Source organism: Daucus carota, chromosome 1 (assembly GCF_001625215.2).
Source record: "Daucus carota subsp. sativus chromosome 1, DH1 v3.0, whole genome shotgun sequence".
In the NCBI taxonomy this organism is placed as follows: domain Eukaryota; kingdom Viridiplantae; phylum Streptophyta; class Magnoliopsida; order Apiales; family Apiaceae; genus Daucus; species Daucus carota.
In genome coordinates, this window is record NC_030381.2 from 41,939,178 (window position 1) to 41,956,242 (window position 17,065).

At 37.4% G+C, this 17,065-nt stretch overlaps 2 protein-coding genes across 3 annotated transcripts; one reads left to right on the plus strand and one right to left on the minus strand.

Moving 5' to 3' along the window:
- The first annotated feature begins 1,775 nt into the window (after nt 1–1,775).
- Nucleotides 1,776–11,365, plus strand: LOC108201188 (E3 ubiquitin-protein ligase UPL3). Of its 2 annotated transcripts, none has more exons than XM_064084643.1 (18): nt 1,776–2,838; nt 2,957–3,067; nt 3,169–3,285; nt 3,398–3,568; nt 3,640–3,801; nt 4,241–4,489; nt 4,565–4,686; nt 4,776–6,201; nt 6,630–6,725; nt 7,140–8,702; nt 8,803–9,024; nt 9,123–9,227; nt 9,837–9,917; nt 10,032–10,100; nt 10,182–10,310; nt 10,381–10,500; nt 10,644–10,841; nt 11,047–11,365. In XM_064084643.1, exons 1-17 carry the CDS (start codon nt 2,035–2,037, stop codon nt 10,707–10,709), a joined length of 5,613 nt encoding a protein of 1,870 aa, XP_063940713.1. In that variant the 5' UTR covers nt 1,776–2,034; the 3' UTR covers nt 10,710–10,841; nt 11,047–11,365. The 2 variants fall into 2 exon arrangements, with proteins under 2 accessions (XP_063940713.1, XP_063940714.1); XM_064084644.1 differs by having other exon boundaries at nt 1,893–2,838; nt 11,073–11,365.
- A 328-nt stretch (nt 11,366–11,693) lies between these two features.
- LOC108195533 (beta-galactosidase 13) lies at nt 11,694–16,441 on the minus strand. Its single transcript, XM_064084646.1, has 18 exons — nt 16,101–16,441; nt 15,915–16,010; nt 15,703–15,815; nt 15,541–15,607; nt 15,205–15,441; nt 14,985–15,079; nt 14,798–14,903; nt 14,625–14,709; nt 14,394–14,512; nt 14,048–14,218; nt 13,787–13,965; nt 13,596–13,705; nt 13,396–13,505; nt 13,188–13,295; nt 12,946–13,050; nt 12,700–12,845; nt 12,234–12,579; nt 11,694–12,144 (listed from the first exon to the last, which is right to left on the minus strand). The coding sequence occupies exons 1-18, from the start codon at nt 16,278–16,280 to the stop codon at nt 12,016–12,018; spliced, it is 2,502 nt and encodes an 833-aa protein (XP_063940716.1). The 5' UTR covers nt 16,281–16,441; the 3' UTR covers nt 11,694–12,015.
- Between the last annotated feature and the right edge of the window lie 624 nt (nt 16,442–17,065).

The following is a 17,065-nucleotide window of genomic DNA, read 5'->3' on the forward strand; positions in this document are numbered from 1 at the left end:
AAGAATAAGTAGAAGATGGAGAAACCTCAAAATAAGATCCGCCTAAAATATGTTATAACTGTAAGAAAAAGACTCCTTTATATATATTATAAATTTATATGTAAGAAATATTAAACGTCTAAAGATATTTATTGGGCATATACCTTTGGCTAGTCAGTAGACTTTTTTGAATGAAAGTTCTCCTTTCTTCTTAGTTTTGTGGATTTTGCTTTTCTTTCGAGTGTTTTTTCCAGACATCAAAATTTTTATCTTATTTCTTGTGGGACTTTTCAACATACCCTTTGTTTAGATGAAAGATTTTTATGTATTAATTAAGCTCTTCCGATACTTTTGGTATTATATTTCAGTACAATTCACTGACGTGAAAATTTTATGACAAAAAAAAAGATGGAAAATATCGTTTCACAAATTGTGTCCAATTTATGAGAAGGATAACAAGATATTTTTCACTCGTTAGTTTACGTTCTCTTGTTGAAGTTTTTTGGAGAGATATGGTGTTAATGAATTTGATAAAAAGTGACATTGAGTTTTATTGTCACTTTCCAACTTTGTTAGATAAAATTGTGAAATATGAGAAAAATATTGTAGTGATTTGATGGGCGTTATAGTGCATTTCATATATCGTGATGAGTGGGGTGGACTGAGTGGAGTATTAAGCAAACCTTAATGAGTATTGTTATTTATTCAATAATGAATTACCTTGCAATGAAAAAAAAAGCCCAGATAAATGTTGACGAATCTCCATTTACGGATTCTAATGATGGATTTGATTGGTGAGTCATGCCTCATAATGGTAGAAGATGGTTAGAAACAGTGTACTGATGAAATTGTTATTTGAAACTTTAGTCGGGGATTCTTTTTTGTGTGTTGATAATGTCATTATTTGTAATGTGTATTTTGTATATTAGTTTATTAATAGGATAATTATTTTTTTGGTAATGAAGTTAAAACATAGTTTTGGTAATATATATTTTCGAAACATAGTTTATCGGTGGAGATATCCTTATTAAATCCATGAATGTTATTTATTTAATATATTTGAATGATGAAATTATTATTATGATATATATATATATTATTTCTGAAAATAAAATAATTTTTATTGTTTAAGTAATTAATTATGAATTAACTAAAACACATAGATTCATAGGTATAATTTAGAAATAAAAAGTAATGATATTAAATTTTAAATTTATAAATATAATAAAAAAAATATAATCGAATCTGAAAGTTCGTGTTTGGCACGAGCTTTTATACCTAATTTTAATATAAATAACAGAACACACTTATACTAGTTTAATTCAGAATACATTCAGAATACATTTATAGTTAAATAAAAATTGAAACGGACACATATTTATATTAGTTTAATTTAAAATATATTCATGATTAAATAAAAATTGAAATAAATATTTATAATCCACTCCATGATACATGACATAGGGCACGTTTGGTTACATAAATTAAGCCCTTGTCGAGGACTTATTTCTTTTTTAAAATGCATATTTTTCTAATATTTTTGGATATAAATGTGAAATATGTGTTTATTATTAATTATGTGAGAAAAAAATAAAGATTTGTTTATTAAAAAAATAGAAATTGATGTATTTTTGTTTTATTTCAGAAAACTAAATTTAGTTGGAAGAAAAATTTGATTAATAATTATGCACATAATTCAATAGTTAAGAAATATACTCCTCTTTTATTTTTTTGATTATTTATTTTAATGTAAGCTAAAACATCACCTTCTCTCTTTGCTGTATATCTTGGTGCGTACACACATTTTTTCTTAGCGGCTGGAAGCAAAGCTTTAACCACACGCAGATTAACACCCTCATCACTCTCTTAACAAAGATTCAATCTTTTTCCAATCGGGGACCTTTACAGACAGTTTGTTGTGTGTATAATCCTTAAAGATTGAATCTTTACATTGATTTCAAGAAAACAAGGGTCTTAAATGAGCTAATTCACGCATCTAATCATGTGTGATCGCTGGTTGAGTCCAGTAATTTAAAGGGGTTTGTGGGTTTTTGTATGGAAACTCGTAGCCGCAAAAGGGCAGAGGCCCCTCCTTCTTCTTCATCTGGTGTGTCTACTCGTGCTTCAAAACGCCGTCGTTTAACCTCTGCTGTTGCTAATTCAAGGATCTTGACTAAAGGTGTGAGTATGGATGAGTCTTCGGGTTCGGGTCATCGCGGTCGTCGTGGCAAGAATCATGTTGTGGACAAGGTTAAGGAGAGTTCTGACAAAGGGAAAGAGAAGGAGATTGATGTTAGGGTTAGGGGGAATGAAGTTGAGAGGATGTTGGGGTTAAAGATTGAGTCGAATCGAGATGACGATGAGGATGGGGATAGTGAGGATGAGGATAGTGATGAGGATGGTGTGGGGATGTTGCATTCTAATTTGACTTCTGCAAGTAGTGCATTGCAAGGCTTGTTGAGGAGATTGGGGGCTGGATTGGATGATTTGCTTCCGTCTTCTGCAATGGCAGCTGCGTCCGGTTCTCATCAGAGTGGGAGATTGAAGAAGATTTTGGTGGGGTTGAGGGCTGATGGTGAGGAAGGGAAGCAAGTTGAGGCTTTGACTCAGCTTTGTGATATGCTTTCCATTGGGACTGAGGATTCGCTTAGTACATTCCCGGTGGATTCTTTTGTTCCGGTGCTTGTAGGGTTGTTGGGGTATGAGAGTAATCCTGATATTATGCTTCTTGCAGCTAGGGCTATTACACATTTGTGTGATGTGCTTCCGTCTTCCTGTTCGGCTGTGGTGCATTATGGTGCTGTTAGTTGTTTTGTTAACAGATTGGTTGCGATTCAGTATATGGATTTGGCTGAACAGGTGAGTTTTTGTCATTTATTGCATTCGGGTAATGATAATTGCTATAAATTCCGGCTCAATGAATTACTTGTACGTTTGCGGTCATTATATATTAAAATGTTGATATTGTTTTGGACAGTCTCTACAAGCTCTGAAAAAGATATCCCAGGAGCACCCAACTGCTTGCTTACGTGCCGGTGCATTGATAGCAGTGTTGTCATATCTTGACTTCTTCTCAACTGGAGTCCAGGTATTTTCAAGCAATAAAGCTTTTTGTGTCTGAATGTAGAAAGCCTATAACCTTGTTTAATTATGAATTTGAACATGGACTGATATTAATTTCTTGTTCAGCGTGTGGCATTATCTACTGCTGCAAATATTTGTAAGAAGTTGCCTTCTGATGCATCTGATTTTGTAATGGATGCTGTTCCTATACTTACTAATCTACTTCAGTATCATGATGCCAAGGTTTGAAAGTCATTTTAGCAACTATATGAATTTATTAAGTTGTCATGTAATTACTTTTAAAAAACTTGTTTAGATGTTCACACATTTTTGTCGTCTTCTCTTTATTTGGTAGGTTGTAGAGCATGCTTCCATCTGCCTGACTAGGATTACCGAGGCTTTCGCTTCATCTTCTGATAATCTGGACCAACTGTGCAATCATGGGCTGGTTACACAGGCAGCCTCACTAATATCTACCACTAGCTCTGGAGGCGGCCAAGCTTCTCTCAGCACATCCACATATACGGTACACAAAATCACCCCATGTTATATGCTTTTTATATTGAATTTGTAGAATGTGACTTAGGTGACATGCAGGGATTGGTACACTTGCTTTCAACATGTGCAAGCGGGTCACCACTAGGAGCGAAAACTTTACTACTACTGGGGATCAGTGGCATTCTTAAAAATATATTATCTGGTTCTGGTCTTGTCGCAGGCATGTCTGCAACCCCTGCTTTAAGCAGACCACCAGAGCAGGTAGAAGCTCCCTTTTACTTTAATTATTATTTCAGGATACTTTCTACGTAGCCATCTGCAATTAAATTGCTTGCTAGTGGGTAAGAAACTCAACAATAATTTAAGTGTAATTATTGCAATTTCTAATTCAAAGCAGTGTTACTTGCGTGGGTGTTATATATACATACCCTATAGCAATATGTGAAAACACCAAAATGGCATAGTCGCAAAGTCACACTTAATGTTCAGGGCATTTTGTGTCGGCCTGTATTCGGAAAAAAGAGTTAGCAAATCTATTGCCTTAAATAATCTAGTCAGTAAAAAGTATTTGGGTTGGGCTCCCAGTAAAATATGGTCACAAAGATCAGTGGCAATAAATATTACCAAGCAGACAGTTGTTATTTGTTAGAACATATATGTATATCCATACTTAAAAATGCTTATCTATCTCATGGCTCAGATTTTTGAGATTGTGAATCTAGCAAATGAGCTTCTTCCCCCGTTACCTGAAGGAACTATTTCTCTTCCTGCAAGTTGCAATATATTTCAAAAGGGATCTCATCTAAAGAAGCCTCCTGCTAGCAGTTCTGAAGTACAAGTAGATTCTTCTAGATGCAGTTATGAAATTTCAACTCGTAAGAAATTATTAAATGAACAGCCAGAGCTTCTTCAACAATTTGGAATGGACCTTCTTCCTGTTCTAATTCAGGTAATATTCCAGACAATTAGAATGATCAAGTTCTTTGCTCTAGGTTGTAAATAATGTTTCCTTTGTTTTTTGCAGATCTATGGATCTAGTGTGAATGGTTCTGTTCGTCACAATTGCCTTTCTGTTATTGGGAAGCTCATGTACTTTAGCAGTGCAGATATGATACAGTCCTTGTTAAGTGGAACAAATATATCGAGGTATTCATGTTTTTCTTAAAATATTTGTTTCATGAGTGTTTGATTTAGTGTGGTGGAGTAATTATGTATGTATCTTTTGTTTGGCTTAGTTTCTTAGCTGGGGTTTTAGCTTGGAAGGATCCGCAAGTTTTGGTGCCTGCCCTTCAAATAGCGGATATTCTCATGGAAAAACTTCCTGGAACTTTCTCCAATATATTCGTAAGAGAAGGTGTATTGCATGCTGTAGATGCACTAATATTACCAGGATCTACCAGTACTCTGATCTCCCAGGCGTCACTATGCGAGTTGGCAAATGATTCTATAACTGGGTCCTCGCGTTCAAGACGTTACCAAAGACGAGGTGAAAACTCGAGTTTAAATGTTAACTCCACAGATGAATCCAAATATTCGATTCCAACTATTGGGTCACCTCCAAGTGCAACTGAAATTCCTTCTGTTAACTCCAATATTCGTATGGCTGTAAGTACATGTGCCAAAACTTTCAAAGAAAAGTACTTCCGCACGAATCCTGGTGTGGTCGACGCTGGGGTTACAGTTGATCTTTTAAATTTAAAAAACCTTTGCACAAGGTTGAATGCTGGTATCCAAGATGGGAGGACTAAATCAAAAGGAACATCCAGATCTACGGGTTCACGTATTGCTAATATTTCTGATAGTGAAGAAGATAAATTGGTTAGGGTGATATCCGAGATGCTAATTGAGCTAAGCAAAGGGGATGGTGTGTCCACTTTTGAATTCATTGGTAGTGGTGTAGTGGATGCTCTGCTGAACTACTTCTCCTGTGGATACACTACCAAGGAGAAAATGTCAGAAGCTAATCTGTCTAAGCTCCGACAACAAGCAATTAGAAGGTATAAATCATTTGTTGCACTTGCACTTCCTTCAGGTGTTCTTGAAAAAAATGAAGCGCCAATGAGTATCTTAGTTCAGAAGCTTCAAAATGCATTGTCCTCCTCTGAGCGTTTTCCTGTCGTACTGAGCCATAGTGCAAGATCGTCTAGTGGTAATGTCCGACTCTCTTCTGGTCTGAGTGCTCTGTCTCAGCCATTCAAGTTGCGGCTGTGTAGATCACAAGGAGAAAAATCTCTCCGTGATTATTCGTCAAACGTTGTTCTGATTGATCCGTTAGCGACTCTAGCTGCTATTGAAGACTTCCTATGGCCTCGAGTACAACGAGCTGATAGTGTTCAGAAGCCTGCAGAGTCTATTGGGAATCTTGAGTCTGGAAAAGCTCCTACTGGAGCTGGTGCTTCATCACTATTTACTCCAACCCCCGCTTATACTACGCGTCGTCATTCAACAAGATCTAGAGCATCTATCGTTATTAATGAAAATACCAAGAAGGAATCATTACAGGAGAGGAGCACAAGCTTATCTAAAGGGAAGGGCAAAGCTGTTTTGAAGACAGCTCAAGAGGATGCAAGAGGACCTCAGACAAGACATGCTGCTCGTAAAAAAGCGGCTCTGGATAAAGATGCTGAAATGAAACCTGCAGAAGTAGATTCTTCTTCTGAGGTATGCATTTATCTAGGAGTAAAATTTGCAGCATCTGTAGGTCCTCGCGGTAAGGTCAAGTAATGTGGTAATGTGGCATGTGGTTTGTGTTTTATGTGGATTCTTCTTATATGGGCTCATTGTGAAGTTAACAGTTGATCAAATGATTCAAATTTGTTTTGCCTTCAACTTTTGTCTAGGTTTTATCTATTAATTAGCATACGTAACTCTGGAAAAAACATTTTTAAGTGTACTTATAGGCCAATGGATCGATCTCTTTAACAAGTAAACGCAAATTATATTTGTCGATATGCGAGGAAGTAGATAAGACCGTACTTTTTTCCATTCCATATATGATATTATCTACTCTATATTATTGTAGATCTCCCTTCATGTTGATGTACTTTGCATAAATTTTCTTATAAGATTATTATGTTTGTACCTTGTAGGATGAAGATCTGGACATATCTCCTATTGAAATTGATGAGGCTTTAGTGATTGAAGATGATGATATCTCCGATGAGGATGATGACGACCATGATGATGTATGTACAATAATATTAGTTGATGCCTATGTGACTAGCTTTCCTTTTTTGTTACATTAACATGTGTACTGGAAATTTTAGCAATCACAGACATTTGCAGCTTAACTAATGAGAACTTTCTGCTATGCTCCGGTCATTTAGTGACTGTTGTAGTTGAATACAATATTCTGCTAAATTATTATATGCATTTTTTCCTACATTTGTAAATAGAATTTTTGATGGACTAAGTAAAATATTGTCAAATTTACAATAAATTAATAATTGTTAAATATGTGCTCTTGGTGTCTTGTCAGCTCCCCAGGTAGAGTATGCTATTTAAAGATCTATTGTCTGTTCATTATAATATATCTACATTCAATATAAATTTAGATTATTTTGACTGACGTAATTATTTTGATTGTTTTGTATATGTAGCTATTGAGAGGTGATTCTCTTCCTCTTTGCACGCCGGACAGAGTGCATGATGTTAAATTAGGTGATTCAACTGAAAGTAGTCCTATTGGCCCAACACCAAGCAGTAGCCAGACAAACCCAGCTCGTGGTTCTAGCAGCAGAGCTACAACAGACAAGGGCTCGGATTCTGGTAATTTCAGGAGTGGAAATTCTTTTGGTTCAAGGGGTGCAATGTCTTTTGCTGCAGCTGCTATGGCCGGGCTTGCATCTTCAAATGGTAGAGGTATCAGGGGAGCAAGAGACCGACAGGGAAGACTCATCTTTGGTCATAATGAGCAACCCAAATTAGTTTTTTCAGCTGCTGGTAAGCAGCTAAATAGACATTTGACCATCTATCAGGCTGTGCAGAGACAGCTTTTCCTTGATGAGGATGACGATGAGAGATATAATGGTAGTGATTTTGTTTCTAGTGATGGAAGCAGACTGTGGGGTGACATCTATACCATCACATATCAGAGGGCTGACAGCCAAGCTGACAGGGGTTCAGCTGAGGCAGTAAGTTCTACATCGCCTGGTAAATCATCAAGGACGGGTTCTGCTCTTAATTCCACTGTTAATCCATCATTGCAGCACTCATCACTTTTAGATAGTATTTTGCATGTGGAATTACCTTGTGATCTTGAAAAAAGTAATCCATCATATGGCATATTGGCACTATTACGTGTATTAGAGGGATTGAATCAACTAGCACAACGTTTACGTGTCGAGGCAGCGACTAATAGTTTTGCTGAAGGAAAGATCTCTAGCTTAGATGAGATTATTGTGACAGGTGTCAGGGTTCCCATCGAGGAATTTATCAATAGTAAGCTTACTCCGAAATTAGCTCGACAGATTCAAGATGCACTCGCCCTTTGTAGTGGGAGTCTTCCATCTTGGTGCTACCAGTTGACAAGAGCATGTCCATTCTTGTTTCCTTTTGAGACCCGGCGTCAGTATTTCTATTCTACTGCTTTTGGATTGTCTCGTGCACTGCATCGACTTCAACAGCAGCAGGGTGCAGATGGTCTTGGTTCAATGAATGAAAGAGAGGTCCGGGTTGGGAGATTACAGAGGCAGAAAGTTCGTGTATCTCGAAATCGCATTCTTGAGTCGGCAGCAAAGGTTATGGAGATGTATTCTAGTCAAAAGGCTGTTCTAGAAGTAGAATATTTTGGCGAAGTTGGTACTGGATTAGGGCCTACCTTGGAGTTTTACACCCTTTTGAGTCACGACCTACAGAAGGTTGGACTTGGAATGTGGAGATCTAATTCCTATGATAAATCAGCAGTTGAAAGTGATACAGTTCACCAGAAAGATGGGAAGAGGATAAGCAATATTAGTCAGGCATCTAGAGATCTTATTCAAGCACCTCTTGGTTTGTTCCCGCGGCCTTGGCCACCATCTGATGGCTCTGATGTTGGTCAATTTAACAAGGTAATTGATTACTTCAGACTTCTTGGTCGCGTGACAGCCAAGGCTCTTCAAGATGGACGGCTTCTGGACTTGCCATTATCTACCGCATTTTATAAGCTTATCCTTGGTCAAGTAAGCCAATTTCATGTTCTACTTCTATAACTCTTCTTTTGTGTCAAGTTGATGTGTTGGTTCATATTATTTGAGTGTTGACGACTTTTTAATGATTTAGGAACTCAATTTGCATGACATTCTTTCTTTTGATGCCGAACTGGGGAAGTCGCTTCTAGAACTACAAGCCCTTATTTGCAGGAAACAGTATTTACAATCAACAAGAGGCCAAGATCATGAAGCTGCTGATATACACTTCCATGGGGCTTCGGTAGAAGATCTTTGTCTGGATTTTACACTGCCTGGATATCCTAATTACGTCATGAAACCAGGCGATGAGATGGTCAGGCCTATGACACTAAATTTCAGCAAGTACATCAGTTATGCACACCATTGCATTGTGTCATATCCTAATGGTTTTTTTTTTTTTTTAATCCTTAGGTTGATATAAATAATTTGGAAGAGTATATTTCCCTTGCCGTTGATGCTACTGTAAGAGTTGGGATCTTTAAACAGCTGGAGGCATTTAGAGCTGGCTTTAATCAGGTTAGCAGGGAACTCTGGTCGTGTGTGTGTTGGGTTTGGGGGGGGGGGGGGGGGGGGGGGGGGGGTTACTTTTCTAGTCAAATTTAATTGTCCTAGTGTATTACTGCGTGTGTATGTATTTGGTGTATGGCATACATTTGTGAAGAATATACTTTAGGTTCACTCTCTTTTTTAGTTCTCTTGTTTCCCTTGTCTTAACTATGAAATTGTATAAGCATGTTGCTGTATGTGCATGTCTTTGGCGCATGGCATACAGTTAGCAGCAACACACTTTAGCTTCGCTCTCTCTTCTTTCGTACTTCCGTTTATTAATGGGGTATTATATCATGTTTTTTTTATAGTTGTATGTGTGATTGCTATATTCAGGCATGGCTGTATGCGGTAGTCTTATTTTTGTTTTATACCCTTGGTTTTGACATTTTAGTTTAAGCATTATACTCTCTAATGAATCACGCCAACTGCCAAATATTATGTAAAGCATCACTTCCCAATATTAACTTTCATCAGTTTATTTAATAAATATGTTTTCTTTACATAGAGAATGTAGTTATTTCAAACTAATGTTAGTTTTGCAATCTGACTTGTATCTTTATTATTATCTACCTTCAGGTCTTTGACATCGCAGCTTTGCAAATATTTTCCCCAGACGAATTGGACTATTTGCTTTGTGGCCGTAGAGAGTTGTGGAAGGTAATATGCCACATCATGTTTACTCATATCACTCCAGATCAGTAATTAATAAAGTCATCTACTCATCTGTATTCATATTTATCTGATATACTTTTCAAATTTCTTCATATACAGATGGAGTCGCTTGCAGATCACATTAAGTTTGATCATGGCTATAATGCAAAGAGCCCTGCAATTGTAAATGTAAGTAAAGTTAGATATCTTGCTCCTCACATAGCAAACAATTCTTGAATTTGACCTGGGATGGCATCTTGTTATCTGTAGTTACTTGAGATTATGGGAGAATTTACCCCAGAGCAGCAGCGGGCTTTCTGTCAGTTTGTGACTGGTGCACCTCGGCTTCCTCCTGGCGGTTTGGCAGCACTGAATCCAAAGCTGACTATTGTGAGAAAGGTAAGACGCTTACTATAAATATTTTGATCTCAGTTGTGTATGCAATTGACATTTTGGTTTTTGGTTGCAGCATTCGTCAACTGTCGGGAACATGTCGAATGTGCCCGGTGTGTCAGAATCAGCCGATGATGATTTACCAAGTGTGATGACATGTGCAAATTACTTGAAGCTTCCTCCTTATTCTACCAAGGTAAAGTGTGACTTTGTTTCTTGTTTGATGTCCTAATCAGAGCTGGGAAGTTGAGACTAAAATAGGATTTGAGCTCATGCTTTCATGTTGGTTGTGAGGAATTTTGTCTTTCTGATTTTTTTTTACCTTCTCTGATGTAACAGGAAGTCATGTACAAGAAGCTACTATATGCTATAAGTGAAGGACAGGGATCTTTTGATTTGTCATGAGTTTAGACTAACTGAAAATGTATATTATTGGAAACACATGTGGCTTTATTTTAGAACTGGATTTTGTTAGTGCTGAAAGTAGCATCATTCGCTTCTTCCCTGTGATACTTGGGGCAGCTGCAGACTGTCAAGGTCAGTATCCTCATTTCAAAAAACTTATCGGTTGAATGAACTTAAAAGGGCATTAGGGTTTTTTTGTGGTCATACTGGTCTTTGTATTTAAGCAACTGCAGTATTTCATTTTCTAGTCTATGATTTCCATGATACATCAGTTGGTCTGCACGTTGATGTTTTGTTACAGTTGCCTCTTACCTGACTATATCACTGTATTTTCTAGTTTTAATTGGGGGCTCACTATGGCAGCTTCTCTAAATTACATTGGTTGTTCCATGTTCGGAGTGATTAAAGGGAATATATATACCTGGAGCTCCATGGCATGCTGCTAAGAATCAGGTTGTAGATAAACAGGAAGTTTAGAATCTTCGGTTTTTGGTTTTGTAATCTGTCTTAAACGAGTACTTGTATGAGCTTGTATTCTTCCTTTATTTCATTCAGAGAGAGTTCAGAGTTGTATCATGTTGACGTTTTACATTTGACATTGTTGCACTGAAATAAAAATTATTGGCACATGGAGATGGAGCCGCTTTTTCTTTTAACTGCCAATTCGGCTGCAGTCCTATTGTTCTCTATGTAAATACATGAATTTTTAGTCAAGTTCCTTACCCTCCTTTAAGAAAAATGCAATAGCATGATTCTATTAACATGGTGGATCACTTTTCTAGGGATATATGTTTAAATGTATGCTCATGCTTTTTTTCATCAAGGGATTCATATTAGATTTCGGATGCTGTTAGTAGCCTATTGAAACTACTTATTTATCCTTGCAATCTTTCTATATACTACAGCTACTGTGAGGTAAGCATGGTACGTAATTGCAAAAATTGTTATTTGAGTTTTAAATGAAACTGCCACTTCTCATTAGATGAATCTGAAATGAAAGAACTGTCTACTATGCTGAGACTTCCTTTCGCAATTGATAATGGTGTCAAAACCGACAAGTAGTTGAGCTTTACACACACAGTGCAGGCGATGCAACTCTTAGCATTAGTTGTCTATCCGATTTTCTCAAATTCAGAATAAGTAGATTCTACTTGGTTTATGATGAATAATTTGTACTAACACATTACAAAAAACCTGATGATATTATCTTGCACCTGAAGCTTCAAACTCCTCCATTTTTCCCTTCTAGAAAGGAAAGTCCTGAAAGAAATTCTCCTCTGAAAACGCATTCTATCTATATCTCTCTCTAGGGTGTGGCGACACACAGTGCTTGGGCAGCCAACACCTTGAATGTTTCTGGGCAAGTATCCTGCTCCTTTTGATCGTAAGCTTCCCTCTTGAGTGGAATAGTGCAGGAACTCTTTCCCAAACAATGCTGGAAAAAAAAGAAGACAAGTTTATAATGTCTTTCAAACAAACGTGCACACACACACACAGAAAGCACATTATTCATGTATATGTTACCTCTTCAACAACTTTCTGGCTGTTGGGAGAGTGGCATTTTCCTTGACTATACATTCCACAGGCACCAACTGGGTCGCCAAAGCTCGCAAACTCCACTCTCTGCATGACTTTACCGGGAGGGCATTCAAGTCGAGCGCCTACTTTTAAGTCATCGACAATAGGTCGCAACTGGTTGTCTTTCCTCTCGAATTGATGAACTGAAGGTGGAGTGGTCTCTCTTAAGAAAGTGCATATTGTGTCTCTGTTCACCGTCAAGATTGTAATATTATGAGGGATTCCTCCTGCTTCCTCAAATACCACAACAAGGTTCTTTGTTGGTTTCAAAAATGCCCTTGGAATATGATACCTACACATTTTAAAACCGGAAACACAGAAACCAAATTAGTCCATTCGTTAGTTTTTTAGATGTGATTCTATATGGAAGTATCAAGTGCCAGGCCATGCTCAGAAAGTTACAGATACGTACTCAGATTGGGAAGGCTTCCCAAGAGGTGTAATAAACGATGCCCAGTAACGTCCAATGCTTTTGCCATTGATCCACATTTGTCCTTTCTGCATTGAGTCCATGGTAATAGCAAGAGGATCGTCTCCTGGCGGAGCATCAAAGTATGCCTGCGTCCATGTACGTTACGTATTAAGTTTGCTATTCAGGCTACGTATACATGATTTTGTTCGATAATGTTGCAAGTGCCAAAGGGAAACCATAGTTCACCTTATACCATGTTGCTGGAGTTCCTAGTCCTGTATCTAGCTCCCATTTTACTTTCTGTGCTCCCTCCTCTGTAAACAATTCAAGCTTCTCTCCATTGACACCAACCTACATGAAATACAGAGTTTTATGTAACCATGCGACTTTGCCAGTAGAATATGATTTGGATATGAGACTGCAAGCATCGAATAGTCTTCTGTGTTTAGTAGTCAGTGAATTGAACGAATTCAGATAAATGTACGTACCTCGTGCCCCCAGTCATTGTCGGTGAGATCAAGCGTTCCAGTGTTGAGGCCTTTGATCACAAGATTGTCGGGTCCTGTCCATCTCTTCTCCATGTGAGCTCCGCTGTTCTATATACATGAATAAAGTAGTAATCAGACTTCTTGCTTGCTTGTAAGTTGAAACACAACATTTCTGCAGATGAAGTTGTGAAGTAATATCTGGCCTTACCTGGATCCCTAATGTCATGCACAATAATGATATGTGGTTGATTCCTGGCCTAAGATTTACTGGTTTCTCTTGCGTAAATTTCTTTGCATCCAACTTCCCGTGAGCAAATCCTGACCACAATTTCATCTGCTGTCAATCCATTTTGCTAATCAAATATAATGTGTCTACATTTGTATCTGCAATTATTCATGCTCCCTTACCTACAAGTTCTCCATTGAGAAATGAAACCATGGCATGACCATTGTTCTGAATCTGCATGATTGGCAACACGTCCGGCCTCATTGGTAGATCCCGTCGATCAAAATTGACACTGCATTCATCGTTTTTTTTTCTGAGTACTCACCCATGTCTGATACATAAAAGTATGTACTAGCCGGAGGCTTTGACGTACCTGGTGCTGTACCATGCATAGTCTGAAACATCTTTTGTCAAAGAATATAGCTCAATGGGTGTTGGGTTCTTAATAGGTAAAGTCTCGATTGTTGGGATCGGTTCACGGTAGAATTCCCAGTCTAGATTATTGTCTGTATTTACAGTAACGAAATTTCTCGAATTATGTTGGGATACAACCTGTAAATTTTGTTAAATTTTCAGATTCCATGCACACCTCATCTGTTTTCTACTAATCAAGATCAAGGGTGTTGAGATTTACCGTATCAGAGTTATATACAACAGTCTTGCAATCAGGTAGAATGCTGATGGATTTAGCAGGCACGTAAAAATCCAATTCCCTGAATTTCACTGTGGCCGGAATCTTGGTACTGTTGTTTATCAGAAAAGCTGCACAAATGCTTGCATCTCCCGGCTTGTCATAAATAACTGCCTGTATTATTATGAAAAAAAAGTTATCTTGATTGCCATTATATCATTTTGTATGCACGAATCAAAATGAGACGATTATGTTTAGCACTTGTTAAGTGTCTGCTTGTTATCCATCCTGAGTCCGCGGTCATAGTTCAACCAAAAGGAATTGGAAAATAGAATGGAATTTAAGATACCCTGACATGTTCGTTGATTTTTTGCTCACTCTTTGCCCCCTTGAACAGAGCTTTCTTAGACAACCTTAAAGCCCTGTGCACATCTCGAAGGTGACCAAACTTTGGATCTCTTCGGAGGCCTAATTACAATTAGGAAAGATAAATACAAGTTATTAGTGAAGCTTTACCTTCATTAGTTACTTGATGAATGTGGAGTATCATCTGAGTTTAAGTGAAATTAGCTAGACTAACCAAATTCATCAAGCGGAGCTTCATCGTAGTATCTAGTTGTCACAAAAGATGAACTCACCCTCCCATAATTTGTCCCACCATAGTACTGCAAATCACAAAATGCGACTTCTAGATAAATGATGAACATGATGCTACTAGTTAGTTTGATTCTTATTAACATGGATATAGCATACCATGTAGTAGTTAACGAAACTTCCACCCCTGGCAAAGAAGTTAGCAACTGAGAAAGCAATATCTTCCGCTGATCTCTGAGATGGTGGATCCCCGAATGCTCGATACCTATGGTTATTGCTCATATGTTATACATGCATGTGAATGATTATAATTGTCAAAAGACTTACTAATCTACAAAATACTCACTGAGCGGTCCAATTCTCAGTCCACATCAGAGGCTTGTTGGGACCATTAGTCCCTTTGAATGTATCTGCGCAGTGCCTTCCATTACATGTTTCTATCTGCAGAGTAGAAAATTCCCAGAATTAGCACTTTCATTTTGTGCATATCCATATGTCTATGCACACACTTCACTAACAGACGTGTGCTTCAATGTCACAATGTGCTTATGATCTATGATATTTACCACTAGAGGTGGGGCATTTGGTTGCTTGCACATAATCCAGGGGACTTCGTTGTACAGACCGGTTGCCATTTCAGCTGCCCAGTTAATGTATTTTTCCCCATCTTGTCTGTATGTTGCCTGGACTGCGCCGTACTCATTCTCTATTTGCATCAGGATGATAGGGCCTCCTTGAGGTAAGAACAATTTCTCTTTCTTCATCATGTTTATCACCATCTCCGTAAATTTTTTCATGTGGAACTACAAGTAAATTCACATAGAATTTATTATAAATCTATAAATTCTCATTTCACTGATATACAGTTACATAGCAGAGTAGAATTAAAATATACTACTAACCATGAAAGGCTCATTATAATTACGGAAACTGATGTCTGGAACTTCTCTCAGCCAATATGGAAATCCTCTGTGCAGTACATGAGTCGTCAATAATCATACTAGACGATGAATACGAATAATACAGAGAAAGTAGTTGCATGTTGTGTATATGTAGAATCATACCCTTGATTCCATTCAGCTGCAATGTAAGGACCAACACGGAGGCATACCCACAAGCCATGCTCTTGAGCCACTTTGAAGAATTTTACTATATCTGCATTGCCTTCAAACGTCAACTGCCCAAGTGCGCGCACACACATGATTAGCTCTTCATACACATAATTTCAAGGGCAATATAATGTGATCTAGCCAAAGATTTACTGATACATAAGTACCTTGTCTTTAACAGCTTCATGGATGTTCCAGAAAATATAAGTCTGAATAACATTTATGCCTCCAAGTTTCGCCTTCTCAAAAAGATCCGGCCACATCTAATTAAATCACATTATAAACCACACATCATATCAGCCATAAAAAATGTCAGAAATTAAATGAAGACACATAGTAATTAAACAACAAACCTCAGGTTGAGTACGGGGATAATGAATTGAACCCGAAAAAAGCAGCTCCCTGTTTCCATTGATGATTAGAGATCTGGCGTCGTATGAAATCGCGGGCTCTGTTGCATCGACAACTACTAATGACTTAGCTAACAATGCTGTTATCAGAACTAACAGTATGTTTGGACTATGCAACCCCATGACAAGACCAAAAATATTTATTACACTCAGATTCTCAGGAACTAGACTACACAAGAGTGGAACTAATGTGTAGAAATTTTAAAAAAATGGTGCGAGAATCAATGAAATGAAATAAAAAGAAAAGAAAGAAGGTGACAAGGGCTGTCTTGTTCCATATGGGTGAGAAATTTTCTCCACCAGAGGAGCATTCAATAAACTTATAAGTAACTGAGAAAAGTGCGGTGAATGTATGGCTCTGGAGGAGTTGTAGCTACTATTTCTTACTTGTACAGCTAAGTTACTGGCTGTGCTAGCTTCAGATCCTTGTATATATTGTTCATATCAGCAATGTATATTTATATGTCCCTATTCTTGCGAGCGAGAACGAGTAAACGTTTGCACCTATACACCTGCATCCATGTTACTAGTTCTCACTTAGCCAAGAAAATAAAAAATCTCAAAAATTATTCAAATAACATATTTGGGCTGACAATCTTACTAAAGGAACTTTACCCCTTGCTCTATCTCCTGCAATAATTTATCCACTTTACTCATTTTTGATTAAGTTTGTCTTTTGTTCACTCTTTTCTAATATTACATCAGAATTATTATTTTGATCTGTATCATATTTTTTTTTTTTGGTCGGGATGATCTGTATCATATTATTATTACCGTTATACAATAATATAGACCGGACTAAAATTTGGCTACACTTATATTTATATTTCATAATTTTATTTATCTATTTTTAACTTTCTAATGCAAGACAAGAGGTATATTTTATTTTTTCTTTTATATAGATAAAG

Bases quoted from the DNA above. Each gene is read 5' to 3' on its own strand.
- LOC108201188 (XM_064084643.1), top strand. From the start codon at position 2,035: ATGGAAACTCGTAGCCGCAAAAGGGCAGAGGCCCCTCCTTCTTCTTCA. The intron at 3,569-3,639 runs GTACACAAAATC...GGTGACATGCAG, and splicing joins TCAGCACATCCACATATACG to GGATTGGTACACTTGCTTTC. The intron at 9,025-9,122 runs GTCAGGCCTATG...TTTAATCCTTAG, and splicing joins TGAAACCAGGCGATGAGATG to GTTGATATAAATAATTTGGA.
- LOC108195533 (XM_064084646.1), bottom strand. From the start codon at position 16,280: ATGGGGTTGCATAGTCCAAACATACTGTTAGTTCTGATAACAGCATTG. The intron at 12,580-12,699 runs GTACGTATCTGT...TAAAATGTGTAG, and splicing joins GGGAAGCCTTCCCAATCTGA to GTATCATATTCCAAGGGCAT. The intron at 12,145-12,233 runs GTAACATATACA...TTTTTTTTCCAG, and splicing joins GCCAGAAAGTTGTTGAAGAG to CATTGTTTGGGAAAGAGTTC.